Source organism: Eulemur rufifrons, chromosome 6, assembly GCF_041146395.1.
Source record: "Eulemur rufifrons isolate Redbay chromosome 6, OSU_ERuf_1, whole genome shotgun sequence".
NCBI lineage: Eukaryota > Metazoa > Chordata > Mammalia > Primates > Lemuridae > Eulemur > Eulemur rufifrons.
The window spans coordinates 64,610,421-64,629,397 of NC_090988.1; the positions used below are offsets into that span (position 1 = coordinate 64,610,421).

General features: G+C 40.8%; 1 protein-coding gene across 1 annotated transcript in view; it reads right to left on the reverse strand.

Moving 5' to 3' along the window:
• The window catches only part of PSMA1 (proteasome 20S subunit alpha 1), a 112,750-nt gene that overhangs the window by 74,874 nt on the left and 18,899 nt on the right, over positions 1 to 18,977 (reverse strand). The window contains exon 2 of the mRNA XM_069469626.1: positions 12,287 to 12,470. Coding sequence (XP_069325727.1) covers positions 12,287 to 12,307 — 21 coding nt within the window. The 5' untranslated portion in view covers positions 12,308 to 12,470. The remainder of the gene's footprint in view (positions 1 to 12,286; positions 12,471 to 18,977) is intronic.

The following is an 18,977-nucleotide window of genomic DNA, read 5'->3' on the forward strand; positions in this document are numbered from 1 at the left end:
ACTGCTTCCGATGGGTCCAATCCTAGAGGATTGGAGTGATCCAGGACCGCTTTGGTGAGTTAGGACACTGTGTTGTGGTCTTTCAGAAGGCAGGCAGGGTCCACACTAATAGTAGACCGAAATTCTCTTTGTTTGTTTGTTTGTTTGTTTCCCTTTGGTTCTTCCTCTATAGGGGAGGTTTCTGACTCTATCTGCCGGCAAGATACTAGCTATGGGGAGAGGACGGTGACTTCGCTTGCTCAGAGCCCCAGTTGCTGTAGCTCCCACGGGCAAAAGTCTGTCTTGGCCCAATGTCCCCAGGGATCAGGTTCCACACTCTCGCTTCTGGAGAAGTATTCAGTGTTTACACTTGGGCGGGGATCCTATATAAGGTCCGTGGACCAGGGGAGAGGGCCGTCCAGGGAGCCTCTTGGTACCCTATTGCTCCGCAGTGACTTGGCTGTGGGCCCTAGAGTGGCGATTGCGTGCCCACAGATCTCCGGCCCTGGGGGTGACTGCTTAGGATCCGGTATGTACCAGAGCCAGGGACCTGGCCCGTTCCGAAGCTCACCGTGGGTCCCCAGTTAGAAGGCGAAAAGAGAGGAGAAAGAGAAGAGAAAAAAAAAAAAAGAAAAAAGAAAAGGAAAGAAAGAAAAGAAAGAGGAGAAAACGAAAGAGAAAAGAAAAAAAAGAAGAAAAAGAAAGAAAAAGAAAAAAAAAAGAAAAGAAACGCAAAAAGCCAAACCAAAAAAAACACCAAAAACGCCAACAAAAATCAACAAAAACAAACTACATAGCACCTCACCACACCGCAAGGCAGAAAGATACACAAATCTGAAGTATATAATTCAGCGACTCAATGTTTTTTTGTTTGTTTGTTTGTTTTACGCCTTAGCACAGCTCCGCCCCTTCACGCCCGCCCGGCTGGGTCCCGGGCGGTTTCGCAGTGGATTTCAAGATGGCGTCTGCGCGCCCGCACAGCTCCGAGGGTGGTGGGGATCCAACCTCCGCGCTCAAAAAGGCGCGGCAGCCAGAGGCCCAGAGGGCAAAGGTGCCCGCCGAGGCTGTCCGGCTCGTGAGCCGCCGGAAAAAAAAAAAGAAAAAGAAAAGGAAAAAAAAAAACCCCCCAAAAACCAAAAACAAACACAAACACAAACAAACAAAACCCAGAAGAAATTTACCAAGAATAAAATATACAGTTCGGCGAGCCTATTCTTCTTGTTCGTGTTTTTTTTTTTTCGCCTTAGCGCAGCTCTGCCCCTTCACCCCGAGCACGGCCCCGGCATATCCCGCACTCCTGGCGTTGGTTCAGAGACCAGCGGAGGGCGCCGGGCAGAGAGAGCCACTCGGCATGTTATGGCTCCCGAGCGGTTTCGCCCTCGCTTTCAAGATGGCGCCTACAGAGCTCCAGGGCTGGAGGAGACCGGCTCCCCGGCAGGCAGAGACCGCCACTGCCCGGGGGCTGGCGAGCAAGGACGCGCACTGGGGGTGACCGGCTGGGCAACCGCCGAAAAAGGCAGCACGGGCAGAAAGAGCCGCTGGGCACTTTTTGGCTCCCGAGCGGTTTTGCCTTCGCTTTCAAGATGGCGCCTGCAGAGCTCCGGGGCTGGAGGGGGCCGGCTCCCCGGCAGGCGGAGACCGCCACTGCCCAGGGGCTGGCGAGCAAGGATGCGCACCGGGGGGTCACCGGCTGGAGAACCGCCGAAAAAGGCAGCACGAGCAGAAAGAGCCACTGGGCACCCCTTGGCTCCCGAGCCGTTTCGCCCTCGCTTTCAAGATGGCGCCTGCCAAGCTCCGGGGCTGGAGGGGACCGGCTCCCCAGCAGGCAGAGATCGCCACTGCCCAGGGGCTGGCCAGCAAGGACACGCACCGGGGGTGACCGGCTGGAGAACTGCCGAAAAAGGCAGCGCGGGGTACGACGCTATTTGTTGTCCGGGAGTCTTTTGTGTTTTTCCGCCCTGGGGCAGATCCGTCCCTCCTCGCCAAGCGCTGTCTCAGCTGAGATCCCCCAGGTTCTAAGGTAATTTCGCAAAAAAGCCTGTCTCCAATGCGCCACGTATCCCTCAGTGATTCTGTGCTGGCCTGGGTCAGGGCTCTGTTCAATTGGGAGCGGAGGGCAAGCCGCTTTCCCGAGAGGCTGCACCCGCCCCGGCTGGGGGCGGGTGTATCCGACCCGCGCTCCGCTCGCTAGTGTCTGTCCCGCGTTCCCAATTTTCGTTCACCTCAGACCTCACTCGCTCTGTTTGTCCCACGCTGATTCTCCGTGGATTCACACCACTGTTCCTGTGTGGGAGCGGTCTTCTAGCGTTGTGGCAGGTCCGGATCGATGCCTTCCTTCCCGGGAGCGCAGATTCAGGCCGTCATCACCACTCCGCCATCTTTGATTCCTCTCCCCTCCTCCATTAGAATGTAGGCTCCATGAGACCTGGGACCTTGACACACCATAGGTATTCAATAACTATTTGTTAAATGCGTGAATATACAAAGCACTGTGCTGAAAGCTTCACACGGATTATCTCACCCACTTCTCACAGCAACTCCAATTAAGTAGTACCATTAGACCCAGATGGTACTTTTCTCAAATGAGAAAACAGAAGTTTAAAGAGCTTACACAGGTAGAAATGGTAGAACCCAAATTTAAACACAGGCAGTTTGATTCCAGAACTCATTTTGAGTTAGTTTATTTAACTGCAGGACTTCTCAGAGCCTTCTAAATCTACAATCTACAAGAGAAGGAAAGCATATGCAACATTGCCCAAACTTACTTGATCACAGGGTCCTGTTTTTTTGTGGAATGTTCCTAGAGTTTTATGGATATACTTTTGGAAATGCTGCCATAAGTTTTCTAGCCCATTTGACTGGGAAGTTGTTAGTGCTTTATTTATAGGTCAGTAACATAACTCCATTGTAATCACCTGTGACCTAACACGCCTAAGAGACATGGTGGATGAAAGAATGGCACAAAGATCACCTTTCTTTCAGCAAAATCTGTGACTGTTCAGTATGTGGTCTTAAGTAAGGCAGCAGAAAGTTAATTTTGGCCTGTAACACAAAGGAGCCTACAGATCTCCAAAGGGTGAGTAGCCATTGGTGTTGTTTACTCAACATTTATACTGTTTCTTCCTCTTTTCTAACAGAACCCCACGTCTCCCCTTGTAATTCACCCTGCTTCCCTCAGCCTTGTGCTTGCCTAAGCCAATCGTTGTCCTCATCAGTAAATGGTGTAGAAATGAATAGGTTGCCACATGCAGTTCTGGTCAGTGAGACATAAAGGCAAGTCTGCCCAGGGACTTCTAGGAAAGGTTTGCCTGTTCATGAAAAGAGATAATATTGGACAAAGCTAATATTAACAATGAGAATGGCAGAGTGGAAAAATGGAAAGAACCTGTATTCATGGTGACATTGCTTAGCCAACCTACACTCTCATCTGGACTTATGTGAGATTATAAACGTTTCTTATAATTAAAGCCATTTTCTTAGGTTTTTCTGTTACTTGTGACCAAAGCATCTCAACTGATACAAGTAGGAAATAGAACCCCTCACAACCTCTCCATGTGTTCACACAAGTCCGAGTGTGAGCATTTGGAAAGAGCACTACAGCAGTGAGGAAAAATAAAGAGATCTACACCTCTTGGGAAAATATATTAATGAACTTTAGAAATTGGTGGCACAGGGAATGAGGGGTTTCAGCTTTATATTTCAATCATGTCTAGACAAAACATGTAGGTTCCTGGACAAAAAATAAATTAGCACTACTTTAACCCAATATTCACTAAATATTTGTTCAATATTTATTTAATGGGAATGAGAGTATCTGATTTTCTTTTAATTGAAATTGTAGACCACTCGGTGTTTGAAATAAGAGATTTATCACATATGTTGACTATAATACAAAATTTTAACTTATTTGGAATTGTTTTTCCATAGCACAATGTTAGTTTCTAGTTTTCATTCATATTAAAGTTAAAGGTAACTTATATGGGCATAGTTATTATGGGTCCAAAAAATGTATAAAATTACACCTTCAACTTGTAGAAGGTGTTGAAACACAAATGGGTCAGTGCCATCTCAAGCAGACATGAGGGGAGTAATTGACAGATCAATGGTATAATACTAAAGATCCTCAAACCACTACAGCTAAGAATTTTAGGGATTCTTCCTGTTCCTAAACTAGGTTCTAGCATTTTGGATGCCCAGCTACATGGCTGCCCCTGGGTCTCGTGTAATTTACACTTGAAACCTGCAAAAGTTGCTGTTCTTCCACCTCAAAACATAAGGCTATCTGCTTTGTTGCCTAAGAGCCTCTAGATATGGCCTGGAGAAGATGTAGACCCTGATAGACTAGTCTCTTGGGTTGCTGGCAACTCTAGGGGAATAGGGACTCAATAAAAATAGAACAGGGTGTTCTCCTTGACCAGAGAATCCTGTCTACATGCTCCCTTTAGGGAAAATCAGATTGTCATGGGCTTTGGAATCTGATTTTAACATATTTTTAGATGCCTTAAGGAGAAAAAATGAGCACCTCTACCCTACACCCCATGAACTTGTGCAGGTAACTTGTCCAAGCCACACATCTAGTAAATGAAAGAGTGGGAATTGAAATCCAAGTTGTCTAACTCCCAACAGCTGTGCACAGAACCACTTTGCTAAATGAGACTTCTGTAAAAGTTCATGCCAAGTAACTTCACGCATGGGAAAATATTGTGAAGGGCTTGCTGTCAGAAAAAGATAACGAGGCCAATGCCTACCCCCCACCCTTCATCATTCCCCACATTTCACTTCTGCCCAAAATTTAGTCAATCCTTTCATTCTCCATATTGAGCACTCATTGGTTCCTCACTATAGATACATGACTTCATGCTTCACATCCAGCATAGCACACATAGGTGAGTAGGTCCTAGCTCAGTTTCAATGGAACCACCCATGAGGGCACATCTATTATTTAGATCCCTCCCATTAGAGGAAGGGGATTTGGTAGGATGGAGGAACTCATGAACTACTAAACTTTGATTTCAGAGGGAATCTCAGTTACTATGATAGAGATAATTTCCCAGAACTAGGACTTGGGCAAAACTGTCTTGGATAATGAAAAGGCTGGGCTATCACCAAGCTATTTGGGAGTAGCAAGGAAAGTTGTCCTATTTATTACCACCTCTCTAAGACATTTGTTTGACAGAAAAGAGTGGATCTTGTTTTATATTCTCTTCCTTGACCTGGTACATACACTAGGCAGAGAGCTCTGTGCCAGGCTTTCCAGGTCACTTTAGACCTTCAAAGAAAGGTATGAAAGAATGATAGCTATAGAAGCTTGTTTTTATATATGTGTGCGTGTGTGTGTGTGTATATATATATATGTATATAGAATTATCTTGTAATTTATAATCTACAAAATGCTTTAAATTTGGCCTTTTCTTTGAGGGAGAAGTGGAAAGCCATGCTCATAATCTTAGAGCGGCCATATTTAGATAGGTACTAAAAATGGCTATTGATGCAATGAATGAGGTTGTGATGAAATTTAAATGTTAATAAATAAACTTGGTGGGCAAGACAAGAGGCTGTAGGTATTGATCTAAAGTTCAGAGAAATAGAGAAGGACAGAATCTAGCCTGCACTGAGTGCTAGTTACATTTACACTGAAAACAGGGACAAAGATGGTGAGTGTTTCTCATGGATTAGGTGTGGACTCAGGAGAAGTGAGCCAGCCTAGAGCCATTTCAGATTTCACGGAAGAGTTCTGCTCAGAAAGGTGAAGTGACCCCAACAGGGGGTAGGTTTACCTAATTTCCACTGCAATGGGAGGAAACATAAGTGACCAGTTGAAGGTAAATGCTTTACCCACAGGACAGGCAGTTCAATGTGGGGGCCTCCAAAGTACCCATGAAAGCACCCATGAGAAGAATAGTCAGCTTTGTTCAAACAAACATCAGCCAGAAAGAGTTGGTTTTAAACATTTGCTGCAGCCAGAGGTAACCAATGCCAGATTACATCAGTGCCAGTCAGGTAAGACATTTCCTGCCTCTTCTTATTCCTCTCCCTGTTTTAACCCTAGAGGATCCAGAGGAAGCCTGATGGTGAGTAAGGAAGGAGGAGTAGAAGCACCAGGTAGGGAAATAGGAAGATAACGCTTTGTCAAGGGGAGAAACTTTTCAAATGAAATTTAGAATTTTGACTCTTACACTTAAATTATTGAACATTTTGATTAACAAAAAAAGTCAATTCATGTTATTAGATGCAATCAGAAGACTTCATTCTCTAGGCATGACCTGCTCTGGCTTCCTCTCTCAGGAAGGACTGGCTCTTCAGAATGGGCAGGGAGGATGAAAGGAAAGGTTGTTTTTGATCGTACCCTCCAAATCCTCTGACTCAAAATGCCTAAGTGCCTGTCACAGTGTTTTGTGCTGTATTTTCCTGTTATTTGCAAGGGATGTAACATCATACAAAATTTAAACATCAAATATACATAAAAATAAATTTCCTGAGTAATGTCTTACTTCAAATTCTAGCTCTCTCAGCTTACTGGAAAGGACATTTAATAGTCAGGAGAAATATATTTTAATGTTGGGAAGAGTTTACTAAGAATGATTTTCAGAGGATTTTGCAGGGGATCAAACAGGAGATGCTACCTTTTCTCAAGAGAGAGTTAAGCATTAGCCTTCTTTTGCTTGTAGAGGAATCAAGCCACAAGGTGTATCCCTGTCAAACAGAGCTATGGAACTAAAACTTTTCTTTGCATTTGAATTCCCGGACTATTTCTTGATATTGATTTCCAATTTGTAATTTTATGGGTCTAATTTCTCTGTCACTACTTCTCTGCATTTTGTACAAATACTTTAAATTTGCTTCTTGAATTTATAATTAAACAGCCAACCAGGTTAAGTCCAATAAGAATTTAATTGAGGCTAAATATTTGCTGCTTTTAGCATGCCTAATAATTTCATCTCTGTCTTAATGTCTTATTTATTTATTTACTTGAGACAGGATCTCACTGTGTTGCCTGGGCTGGTCTTGAACTCCTAGGGTCAGGTGATCCTCCTGCCTCTGCCTCCCAAGTAGCTGGGACTACAGGTGCAACACCACCTTCTGGTTTCCATTTTTGTCCTACTTGAATGATTATAAGTATTAATATTAGTGTTTTATTTTTCTGCCTTCCACTCATTTTTATAAAATAGCCTCAAACAAAATGTTCAAACTATGGTATAAACCAACAATGCTTTACAGATAATCCAGACAAAACAGAACCAGTGACTGACGGTGACATTATGAAAAGTTTATTAATCAGCAAATGTTTGAGAATCCCAATTTAGATATAGAAAAGTTGGGTTATGGGGTATCAAAGGACAGTGTCAGGGTCTCGTTTGTTTGTTTGTTTGTCACTAGTATCTAAAAAGGTGCAGCTCAATAAATGTTTATTTAGGGTTAATTCCTTCCCTGGAAAGTATGGAGTACATATTTCTAAGTATGACAAATTTTACTTGATTTTTAAGATGAGTACTTTATCATTTTAATTCTACTTCCTTGACTGTTATACTCAGGCTATTTAATGTCTCTAGATTCAGGCCTCTCCAGGTCCCCAGTGCAAGGATGAAAATATTTAGGGCATATACAAATTTGATCTACTTTTTGTAATACATTAGAGGTTACATGAGAGAATAGGTAATCGGAAGTTATTCTTCCCTTCAAATCAAATCTTCTGAAGTATTTGTCAAGACACTCAGTGAGAGATTTCAGATACAACAATTTAATAGTTTAAAAACTTTAAAAATCCAAGATAAAAGCGCAGGACTATAGGACCAAACCTTATCAAAACTGCTAATGTATTCACTAGTTGAATGTTTCTAATTCATGGCTGTCAAATCCTTCATCACGAAAATAGAGCTATAACAATCATGGCTTTTCATGTTACTTACCAAGTGGTGTTTCTGGCTAGGAATCACAGCTGTAAAATTGATTTCAGTTCATTACACTTCTTCATGATGTTGCCCCTAAATTTTGCACACTATATTCTTGTATATTATTTCAAATAAAATGAAAAAAAAGTTAAAAAAAAAAAGAAAATAGAGCTATAATAAGAAATGGCAAAATTTAAAAGCTTAAAAGCTAAGAAGTTTCTCTTGAGTTCTAATTCTGCCACTTGTTAGCTGTATAATCTTGGGAAAGTTAGCTGATATACCTCAGTTTCCTCCTAGGTAAAAAGGGAATAATAGTACCTTCTTCCCACTGGAGTTCAGAACCAATTGTTAGCCAGAAAAGGAAAAGATTGATTGGCAATCCCAGTATCATCTACTAAACTGCTAAACACTAGAATTGAGAATATGGCTTAGATGTGTGGCAACAACAATAGGTGGTGTGGAACCTGCTGGTCTCCCCATTCAGGAGCCTGCCACGTAAAAGGCGTGGTGTGTAGGAATAGCATAGAATACATGCTCTCTGTGGATCCCAAGTTAAAATGAAGGAAGAGGGGGCTGAAATAAGCATTTCAAAATGCTTCTCCCAAACTCATCAACAAGAAAAGTCACCACTCTTTCCTTGGGGAGGAGTGAGAAGGGTCGGCAGAGAGTAGACAGGAGTATTACATTAGTGAAGCTCCATAAGGAAAGAAACATTGGAGTAGAGGAAAAGTTTTATCCCCTAACATTTCCAGACTCTTGTTTTCTTATTCCACTGGGCTTGACCATTTAGCCTATTTTGCACCAGGCTGTGGCTATCCTCTTGTAGGGAAGAGATCAGTGCAGACTATCAAGAAAGTCATATTCTCACTTTCATAAGGCTGTTCTCCCAGCACTAACTGTGCCTCTTTGTGGGTCCTCCTGGTATTGTTTAGTGTTGCTTCTGTACACAGAATGTCCTGAAATAGGCCAAATGAATACATTACATAAATTAACTTGGAGACATATTGTGCCCAAGGCTGCAAATCAGTTTCCCATCCCAGATTATGTCTAGCGAAGTTGTCCAATTACATGGTATGTTAGTTCAGGTCCACTGAGAAGCAGATGCCAAGAAGAGACTAGACAGGTAAGAGATTTATTGGAGGAGGGATCAGGCAGAGGCAGGGAGAGCCTTCAAAGCATGGTGCAAGTCTGACATCTGTGCAAGAAGAGAGGGAAGGGAGGAGAACTCGGTAGGAAGAATCTTAGACTACAGTGCAGTTCTTAGAAGGGTTAAACCTGGCTGAAGGGAAGTCCTTGAGCCAAAGTTGCTTGTTGGAGCATTTCTGTCTCACTGGAATGGGCCTGCTTTAGTACCCTGGCTGTCTTCTGTCATTGGCTAGGAGAGGCTGGCTGGAAGTGTCCTCAGTGTGAACACGGTGGTGGGTCCAAAGGGTGTCAGTCTATTATGCTCCCCAGAGCAGGAAGGCTGAGCAGTACATTTTTATGGCTGCAACATGGGTATAGCCCACCAGAGGTTCTATGATGGCATATTTAATAGAATGACAGTATAAAGATATTCCAATAATAATATATAACAGTAAGATGCTTGATATCTGAATGGAGACTTCTTCCCATGATCAAATCCCAGGGAGAAATTACAGTAAAAAAAATCAGAACCCCTTGCAAGTTAAGTCCAAAGAAGTTAAAGTCCAAAGAGACTAAAGTTCTAAATCGAATTCTATTGACTCTATGAGTTAAAATTTTAAAAAATTAAAGTCCAAAATTTGTCTCCCCCTGTTTCTTATTCTACTGAGTCTTAGTCAAGAGACGGCAGATGTGAGGTTGGGTCCCCTCAGCAGCGTAGCTCCTGGAATGGATGTGACTCCTTCAAGAACTAGAATTTGTCTTTATGATCCTTACTTTGTCAAATAAAGTCCAAAGAATTCCTACAACATACTAAATTAGAAGAGTTCTACCTTAGCCACTATACAATTTAGAAAGCAAGCTAAGCCCTAGATCATAATGCAGTTACCACAAGAAAATTATGCTTCCAGATCACATCGTTTGGTGAGGCCAAAGACCATATCAAAGGCATTTGCATAAAGGTAGGTAAATGGAGATAATCTGGGCTTTAGCCTCACCAGGATTCATTCTTTCATATTGCAAATAATTAATGAATACCTACTATGTGCCAGGAGATATTCTAGCAATGAATAAAATAGACACAAGTCCTTGCCCTCATGGAGCAAAATTGCATCCTATTGGGGAAGACATTTTTTTTTTTGAGACAGAGTCTCACTCTGTTGCCCAGGCTAGAGTGAGTGCCGTGGCGTCAGCCTAGCTCACAGCAACCTCAAACTCCTGAGCTCAAGTGATCCTCCTGTCTCAGCCTCCCGAGTAGCTGGGACTACAGGCATGCGCCACCATGCCCGGCTAATTTTTTCTATATATATTTTTAGCTGTCCATATAATTTCTTTCTATTTTTAGTAGAGATGGGGTCTCGCTCTTGCTCAGGCTGGTCTCGAACTCCTGAGCTCAAACGATCCGCCCACCTCGGCCTCCCAGAGTGCTAGGATTACAGGCGTGAGCCACCGCGCCCGGCCCTGGGGAAGACATTTTTAATGTTTATTTATTTATTTAGAGACAGGGCCTCACTCTGTCACCCAGGTTGGAGGGCAGTGTCCTGATCATAGCTCACTGTAACCTCCAACTCCTGGCTTCAAGCAATCCTTCCACCTCAGCCTCTTGAGTAGCTGGGACTACAGGTGCATGCCATCACACCTGGCTAATTTTTTTATTTTTTATTTTTTTTTGTAGAGACAAGGTCTCTCTCTGTTGCCCAGGCTGGTCTTGAACTCTTGGCCTCAAGCAATCCTCCTGCCTCAGCCTCCCAATGTGCTGGGATTATAGGTATGAACCACTGTGCCTGGCTGATGTTTTTAAAATAAGATAGTTAAATACACAGCATATCAATGACATGATAAAGAGAAAAAAATGAATAAAAGAAAAGAGTTATGAAATGTTGGGAGGGGATTAGAATTTCAGCTAGGATAGCTAGGGAAGGCAATTTTGAATAAAATCCTAGAGGATGTTAAAGAGCAAGCCATGTGTACATCTGGGGAGTGAAAGATCATTTTAGGGTAGGGAAATAGCAAATGCAAAAGCAGGAGGTAGGAGATTCCTGGAGTGTTTAAAAAACAGCAAGGAAGCCTGTGTGGCTGGAGTACAAGGTGAGCAAGGTGAAGAGATGAGATCTGGAGGACACAGAGGGACATATTATGTAGCATTCACTCTGATGAGATTGGAAACCCGTGGAGGGTATAGAGCAGAGTATTGACTTGAATTAACAAGATCACCCAATACTCTGCTGAGAAGCGACTCTAAGGGGAAAAGTGCAGTAGAAGGAGGATCATCTAGGAAGCTGCTGCAACAAGAAATCATTGTGACCTGAACCAAGGTGATAGTGGGGGTGACAAATGATTGGGTTTCTGTACATAGTTTGATGGCAGTCCCTTCCTATTTTCTGGAGATGGGAAAGTTTGAGTTTAAACTCAATTGGGAGAAATCACCCATCAAGAAGTTAATGTCTCACTTCCAATATGGTAGGAAGAGCCACCTCTGCATACTACTTCCTTCTTCAGAGAGAGGCATTTGTGACAGTTCTGGCTTCTAAAAAAATTTTAAAATCTTCATATGATGGCAGCCCCAATCAATAGTTTTTACTCGAAGTGCCTTTCCTTCCTAACATATTCAAAACAGCATCATTTCTGTTTTCCCATTGAGTCTCATGTTCCTGGGACTCCATGCAGAAAGGAGTGGTGCTGTGTCGTGACATAGTCTCCATGATGTCTTATGAACAGGCACCCCAATCCTGTGCCACAGTGGCTGTTGCTGTTACATTTTGCTGTGGCCTAAGACACCTGTCTCCTGCTTCCTACAATGTAATCACCCTCAGCAGAGACCTGTATTAAAGCTGCTTTTGTAACCTGTGCTCCTATGGGCCAAGTGAGTTCCTACATCTTTGTCATGTGCTACTCAATACCTTGTCTTTTCTTCACTTTGAATGCCACAAGCCTTGAGAAGCATTTCTTTCAGCCACATTTTTTTTCTGCAGCAAGGGGTTAGGCCTCTAGTGTTATATCTCCTTCCTCTGTTCCATGACTATTTTTCAGAAAGTCTCATCTGAGTTTAAAACAATTCAACCTGTAATTTAGGTTGGTCCCTTTCTTTCAGTACCTATGGTAAGGCTAGTACTGCTTGCTGAATTTGAGCATCTTCTTTCTTTCACTTTATTACACATTTTTCTTTCTTTTTGTTTTCTGGCCTAGATATACATTTTTCTTACATATTCCTCTAGCTTTTGTTATGTGAGATTTCCCATAGTGAGACATCAGAAATCTATGCATTCTGTGTTTACCAAAAGCAAAGAAATTCTCACCTTCACCTTTCTGAGTTGCATAATATTCCTAGGAAACAGTCACATAGTGAGTCAACATCCAACCCAGGTTTGGACTTCACTTGTCCTTGTTTCTTCCCAGCCATGCTGGGCCAGGGCCTTTATCACTCTGCTGCACCTTACTGAGAGCAGACCAGAAACACATGCTCCTTGCAGGCTAGAATATCTGAAAGACAATGAAGGGCAAAGGGACATGAATTATATTTCATCTTCACCATGTGCCCTGTTCTTCATCCCCAAATCATCAAAATCTCTCTTCTCCTCTCCTGGCAATTAGTAAGTAGAGTGATAGACACAGGCCAGGAGGGTTACTCTAATGGATGTTCCCCCATATGGAAGGAAATATCAGGAGTGGGGAATAAGTGTTTCCCATGAAAGTATGTAAAATACTTGGCACAGTGCCTAAAATGAGATTATTACTCAATAAATGTTGGCAATTATATAGCAAAAGAATTGAAAACTTGAGATGAAAATTATTTTCCAGTTTATATGTATGGCTAAAGTGGAAAAATATAAATAGCAGAGATAGGGCAATCAAGAAAATTCTACAATATTAGATTTTTTTTTCTGAATTTTTTAGAGTAATACTCTATGCCTTAAATTGTCCTTTTTAATTTTTAAAAATTTTTATATATTTATTTTTATTTCAGAATATTACGGGGGTACAAACGGTTTGGTTACATATATTGCCTTTGCACTGCCGAGTCAGAGCTACGAGTGTGCCCAACCCCCAGACATCGTGCACTGTACCCATTAGAAGTGAGCTTACCTATCCCCTCCTGTCCCCCTCACCTGCTTGTCACCCGATGAATGTTACTTCCATATGTGCACGTAAGTTGTGATCGATTAGTACCAGTTTAATGGTGAGTACATATGGTGTTTGTTTTTCCATTCTTATGATACTTCACTTAGAAGAATGGGCTCCAGCTCCATCCAGGATAATACAATAGGTAGTTCACCATTTTTTTATGACTGAGAACTGCATGGTATACAGATGCCACATTTTATTAATCCACTCATGTATTGATGGGCACTTGGGTTGTTTCCACATTTTTGCAATTGTGAATTGTGCTGCTATAAACATTCAAGTGCAGCTGTCTTTTTGACAAAATGACTTTTTTTCCTTTGGGTAAATACCCAGTAGTGTGATTGCTGGATCAATGGTAGTTCTACTTTTAGTTCTCTGAGGTATCTCCATACTACTTTCCAGAGGCTATACTAGTTTACAGTCCTACCAGCAGTGTATGAGTGTTCTTATTTCTCTGCATCCAGGCCAACATTTGTTGTTTTGTGACTTTTTGATAAAAGCCATTCTCAAGGGAGTTAAGTGATCTCTCATTGTGGTTTTGATTGGCATTTCCCTGATGATTAGAAATGTTGAGCATTTTTTCATATGTTTGTTGGCCATTAATCTATCTTCTTTTGAAAAGTTTCTATTTATGTCCTTTGCTTTTTAATGGGGTTGTTTGATTTTTTCTTGCTGATTTTCCTGAGTTCTATACAGATTCCAGTTACCAGCTCTTTATTAGATGTATAACATGCAAATATTTTCTCCCATCCTGTAGGTTGTCTATTTGCTGTAAGGATAGTTTCTTTGGCTGTGCAGAAGCTTTTTAATTTGATCAGGTCCCATTTATTTATTTTTGTTGTTGCTGTCTTAAATTGTCCTTTTAATAACCGTCTATGAATACAACCTGTCTCAGACATGGAATAACCCTCTATACGAATGAACACAATTAGCTCAAGTGTAAATTTTTTTTTTCTTGCATCTCAGGACCACAGAATTGGATTAATCCTAATCTTTGTTTATGACACAATCTCTTCATTGGTTTGTTCCTTCATTTCTTCCTTCCTCCCTCCCTCTTTCCTTTCTGCTTCTCTCCTTCACAGCCTCCTCTCTCTCTCTCTCTCTTTCTCTCTCACTCTCTCGCTGTCTCCCTCCCCCTCACCCCCCTCCTGCCTTCTTCCTAATTTGGTTCCTCTTCTAGGGAGTCTTACAACATCAATACCTTATTTTGAGTGGAATAGAACTTTAGGATTTCCCAGCCCCCACTTCCCTTCTTCTCCCAGGCATTTGTCTTTATTTGTTGTGCTGAGTTTAGAGTTTGAATAAACAAGGCAAGTGACAGACTTACCGCATCTGGGGAAAAAAACTGCCTTTCTTTTGGTTTTCCCCAGAATTCTAAGTGCATCCCTAAAGCTCAAAGGAAATCTTTGCCCTGTTTGCCAACTCCAGGGAGTCTGCGTTGAGTTAGGGGGAATGTAACAAAACCTGACGACAGACAAGCTGATGTGGTTTGAAGTTTTATTATGAAACTTATGTGTAGTTCTGCTTTTCACCCAGTTGTGTCATAGGAAAACAATCAAAACATTCATTTCAGTTTTTGCTAACCATCTGTTCAGAATAACCCAAATACATAATTAGTATTTAAATATTCTGTATTATAACTAACAGTTTTTCATAAGATGTTAAAATTGTATTATATATTGATTCATAAGGCAGTTTTAAACTATTTCCTTATTTTTCTTCAACTTTAAGTATGATTATGTATATACATATATATTCTGTGTATAATATACCTATATAAAATATAGACATTAAAAATAAACAAAATATTGAGACTTTATTTTTATTATATGAGCAGTTTATTAAAGAAAAATTGGATAATACAAAAAATTAGAAAGACAGAAAAATCATGTATGGGCAATTTCTTAATTCATTCTGCTGGCAACTGATACCGTGCTGGGTGCTGAGAAAAATACATAGATGACTAGAACAGAGACTGGACCCTATAGGAGAGAGACATGTATTTTAAATATTCAACACAAGTTTGCAGTTGACAAACTCGACAAAGCATTTTCAGTATTCCTGTGTCTTCCTGTTACCTTTAACTCAGTGATTTAGGGGTAGGCTCTGTTTACCCAGAGATTATATGGCATTTGGATGCCTGGGACTTATCATGATTTAACTTGTGGTCCAGTTTTCTTTAGACCACATATACCTACAGTTCCTTCCTTAGAAAGGCCGGAGTTAGGAAGACAGCTTTCTACTTGTTACACGGGATAGAAGGGGTGGGCAGAGGAGTGATAAAAGGTGCAGTGTAGATGGTGCCTGTTGAAGATAAAGAAACTACATTAAGATGGATGTAGGGAAGGAACATGGTAAATGCAGTGTGTAATGACTCACTCCAAATTTCACAAGATGGGCAAGCACCAAAGCAGAACATTTTTTTCTAAAGTTATTTTGAAAAGAGGATTTTAACAAAATAAAGTCACTCAATAATTATATAATTGTTAACAGGTATATTAAGTCTCATATTGGTCACATATAAAGTTAGGAGTCAAAAATCAATTGGTTCTACTTGTGCCTTATTATGTGCTATTAGTGGCAGACTTCCGTTTGTTTCAGTTAATCAGAACTGTATTTGTAAGATTCAAAATAATTATGCTAGCAACTATACAAAAGAAGCAAAGTTGTGAAATCCTATGCCTATGATCACTTAACACAGCAAGGAACTAGAAGAAAAAGTATTTTAGTTCTTCTTAAGTAAGGTGATTGAGGCAGCTGGACACAAAGGAGAAAATGGCAGTTGTGTAAATAATTCTGGCCTCTTCCACTGAGGGAACAAAACTAGATAGCTTCTGATTCTCTTTTGATTATGTTTTTACACACTTATATATGTATATCAAATTATAACAAAATCAACATTACTTTAATATAATCTATTGCTTTAATTTATCCATCTGCCTACCCATTAATCCATTCATCCAGTAAATATTTATCATGTACCTACTATGAAGAAAAGAACTTTGCTGGTCACAGTATTGTCAAATTCCTCAGTTGAAGAACGATTGTATGTCGCTGGGATAAGGGTTTATAGAATAAAATGAAGGTGCTATGGGAAATTTGCATTTTACTTACAAATAAATAAGTTTAAATTTAAAGAGCAAACAGCACTTAGTTTTAAAAACTGAGGGTGGGTTGGTTGGTTGTTTGTTGTTTTTTTTTTTTTTTTTTTTTGAGACAGAGTCTTGCTCTGTTGCCCGGGCTAGAGTGAGTGCCATGGCGTCAGCCTAGCTCACAGCAACCTCAAACTCCTGGGCTCAAGCAATCCTTCTGCCTCAGCCTCCCAAGTAGCTGGGACTACAGGCATGTGCCACCATGCCCGGCTCATTTTTTCTATATATATTTTTAGTTGTCCATATAATTTCTTTCTATTTTTAGTAGAGACGGGGTCTCGCTTTTGCTCAGGCTGGTCTCGAACTCCTGACCTCCAGCGATCCACCCGCCTCGGCCTCCCAGAGTGCTAGGATTACAGGCGTGAGCCACCACGCCCGGCCAGTTTGTTTGTTTTTTAAAGAACACTCCCAAACTATCATGCAATTCTGTGTTATGAGTTTCTATTCTAACAAACAAATGAAAATCCCTTCCCCTGATAAGGAGCATCAGCAGCAGGTTTACTTCTGTTATAGCGTTTTATTTCATTATATAATGAGTCACATTTTTCCTTTGTTAGTTACAAAGGTTGAGAAAAATATGGTGAATATATTTTACATAGGCTACAAAAAAATATTTAGGTTATTAAGTATGAAATGTCTGATTTCTTTAGGTACTAAGTTTGACAGTTGATATCTCTGATGTTTTACTTTGACATTTCTTGTTTTATTTTTATTGTGAAGGTATATCCTCATTCTTTCAAACACATGGTTTGGCTTGTGATTGTCTTTAAAAAAATTTTTTAGAGCAATTTTTGTGAAACCATGGATAAGTGAAAAATTTGAGTTATTTTTGAATATGAGTTCTGTCGTGGAACCAATGCAGTGCAGACAGCTCAAAATATCAGTGAAGTGTTTAGAAAGGATGTGGTTAATGAATGCACAGTGTGTTGATGGTTTGAGAAGCTCCCATTCTGGTGAGTTTAATCTTGAACATGAGCCACGTGGGCAACCTGAGACCAAGGTGGATAATGATGAGCTGAAGGCTGTAGTGGAAGTGAATCCATCTCAACCTACGTGTGAATTAGCAGCAAGGTCTGATGTTACTACTCCAACAATATTGGACCATTTGAAACAAATGGGCAAGGTAAAGAAGCTGGGTAGATGGGTACCACATGAATTAAATGAGTGTGAGAAGAGAAATCTCGAGGATTGCTTTTCTTTGCTCTCATGACATAAAGGCGAACTATTTCTACACCATATTGTTACATGTGATGAAAAATGGATTCTTTTTGATAATTGCAAGCATTAGACACAATAGTTGGATAAAGATGAAGTGCCGAAACACAGTCCCAACCTGAATATTCATCAGAAAAAATAAAGAGCTAATGGTGTATGTTTGGTAGTCCAGCACTGGTATTATCCACTGTGGCTTCATGAAACCTGGTCAATCAATTACAGCAGATGTCTACTGCAACCAACTGGATGAAATGATGAGGATGCTTGTGATTTAGCAGCTGAGATCGGTCAATAGAGGTAGGTCAATCCTCTTGCAAGACAACACTGGACTACATGTTGCACAAACAATGCTGCTCAAACTACAGAGGCTGGACTTGGAAACTCTCTTGTCATCCACCGTATTCACCAGACCTTGCACCAACTGACTACCACTTCTTCCAAGCTTTGGACCACTTCTTGCAAGGAAAAATGTTCAATTCTCAATAAGCTGTAGAAAATGTCTTTCATGATTTTTTTCATTGCCACTCGCTCTTTAGGCTTCTTTGCTGCTGGCATAAACAAACTACCATTAAGATGGCAAAACTGTGTTGATAGTTTAGGTGCATACTTTGATTAATTGTACTGCTTCTTGTTTGAGATATAACAAACTACACTTTTGATTCAAAATTGGATATTTCATATTTAATGACCTATAAATTGTTCTCCAAACTGTATATCTGGCTCCTCGGTCTCTCTCCAGAGTCCTGGCCATCTATTATTCATTGCTAAGTAGACATTTCTTAGTTAAAGCTCCATAGGCACAATAAACTCAGTATGTATAAAGCTGAAATCTATGTAGTCTCCTACAAACCTAGTCTTTTTGAATTTTTTCACCTAATTAATAGTACAACAATCTACCTAGTTTTTCAAACTAGAAATTGAATACTCATCTAAAGCCTGACTTTTTGACATTCCTCAGAGTTACTAGGTCATCAAGTTCTGTTAATTAAATTTTCAGAATAGGCCTAGAGTCTTCACTTCATCATTACTACCACTGCTTTAGTGCTACTCACCTTTATCTTTCCTGGACTATTGCAAAGACCTCCAAAATGATCTTCATGCTTCCGACCTCTCAGTACTCTAGTCCATCCTTTAGACAGTCATCAGAGTTATCTTTTTCTAAGTTGTCACTCTCTTTCTGAAAGTCTCTGATTGGATACTCATTAACTGCAAGATGTGTACAGTCATTTTAGTATGGCATTTATGAGCCTTTATAATCTGGTCCTAACTTTTCTTTTCAGACCCATCTCTCCACAAGTATCATGTGCATCTGCCAAATGTGATTGCTTGGTTAAATATACCATGCATGCTCTTTTTTATATCCACGAACTATTCAATATGCTGTCCCCTTGCCTGGAATGCCATTGTTCACTTCTCCACTTTGTAAACCCTTGCTTATCCTTCAGTACCTATTTCAAATATTACCTCCTCTAAAAGGTCTTCTTTTAAGTCCTCAGGA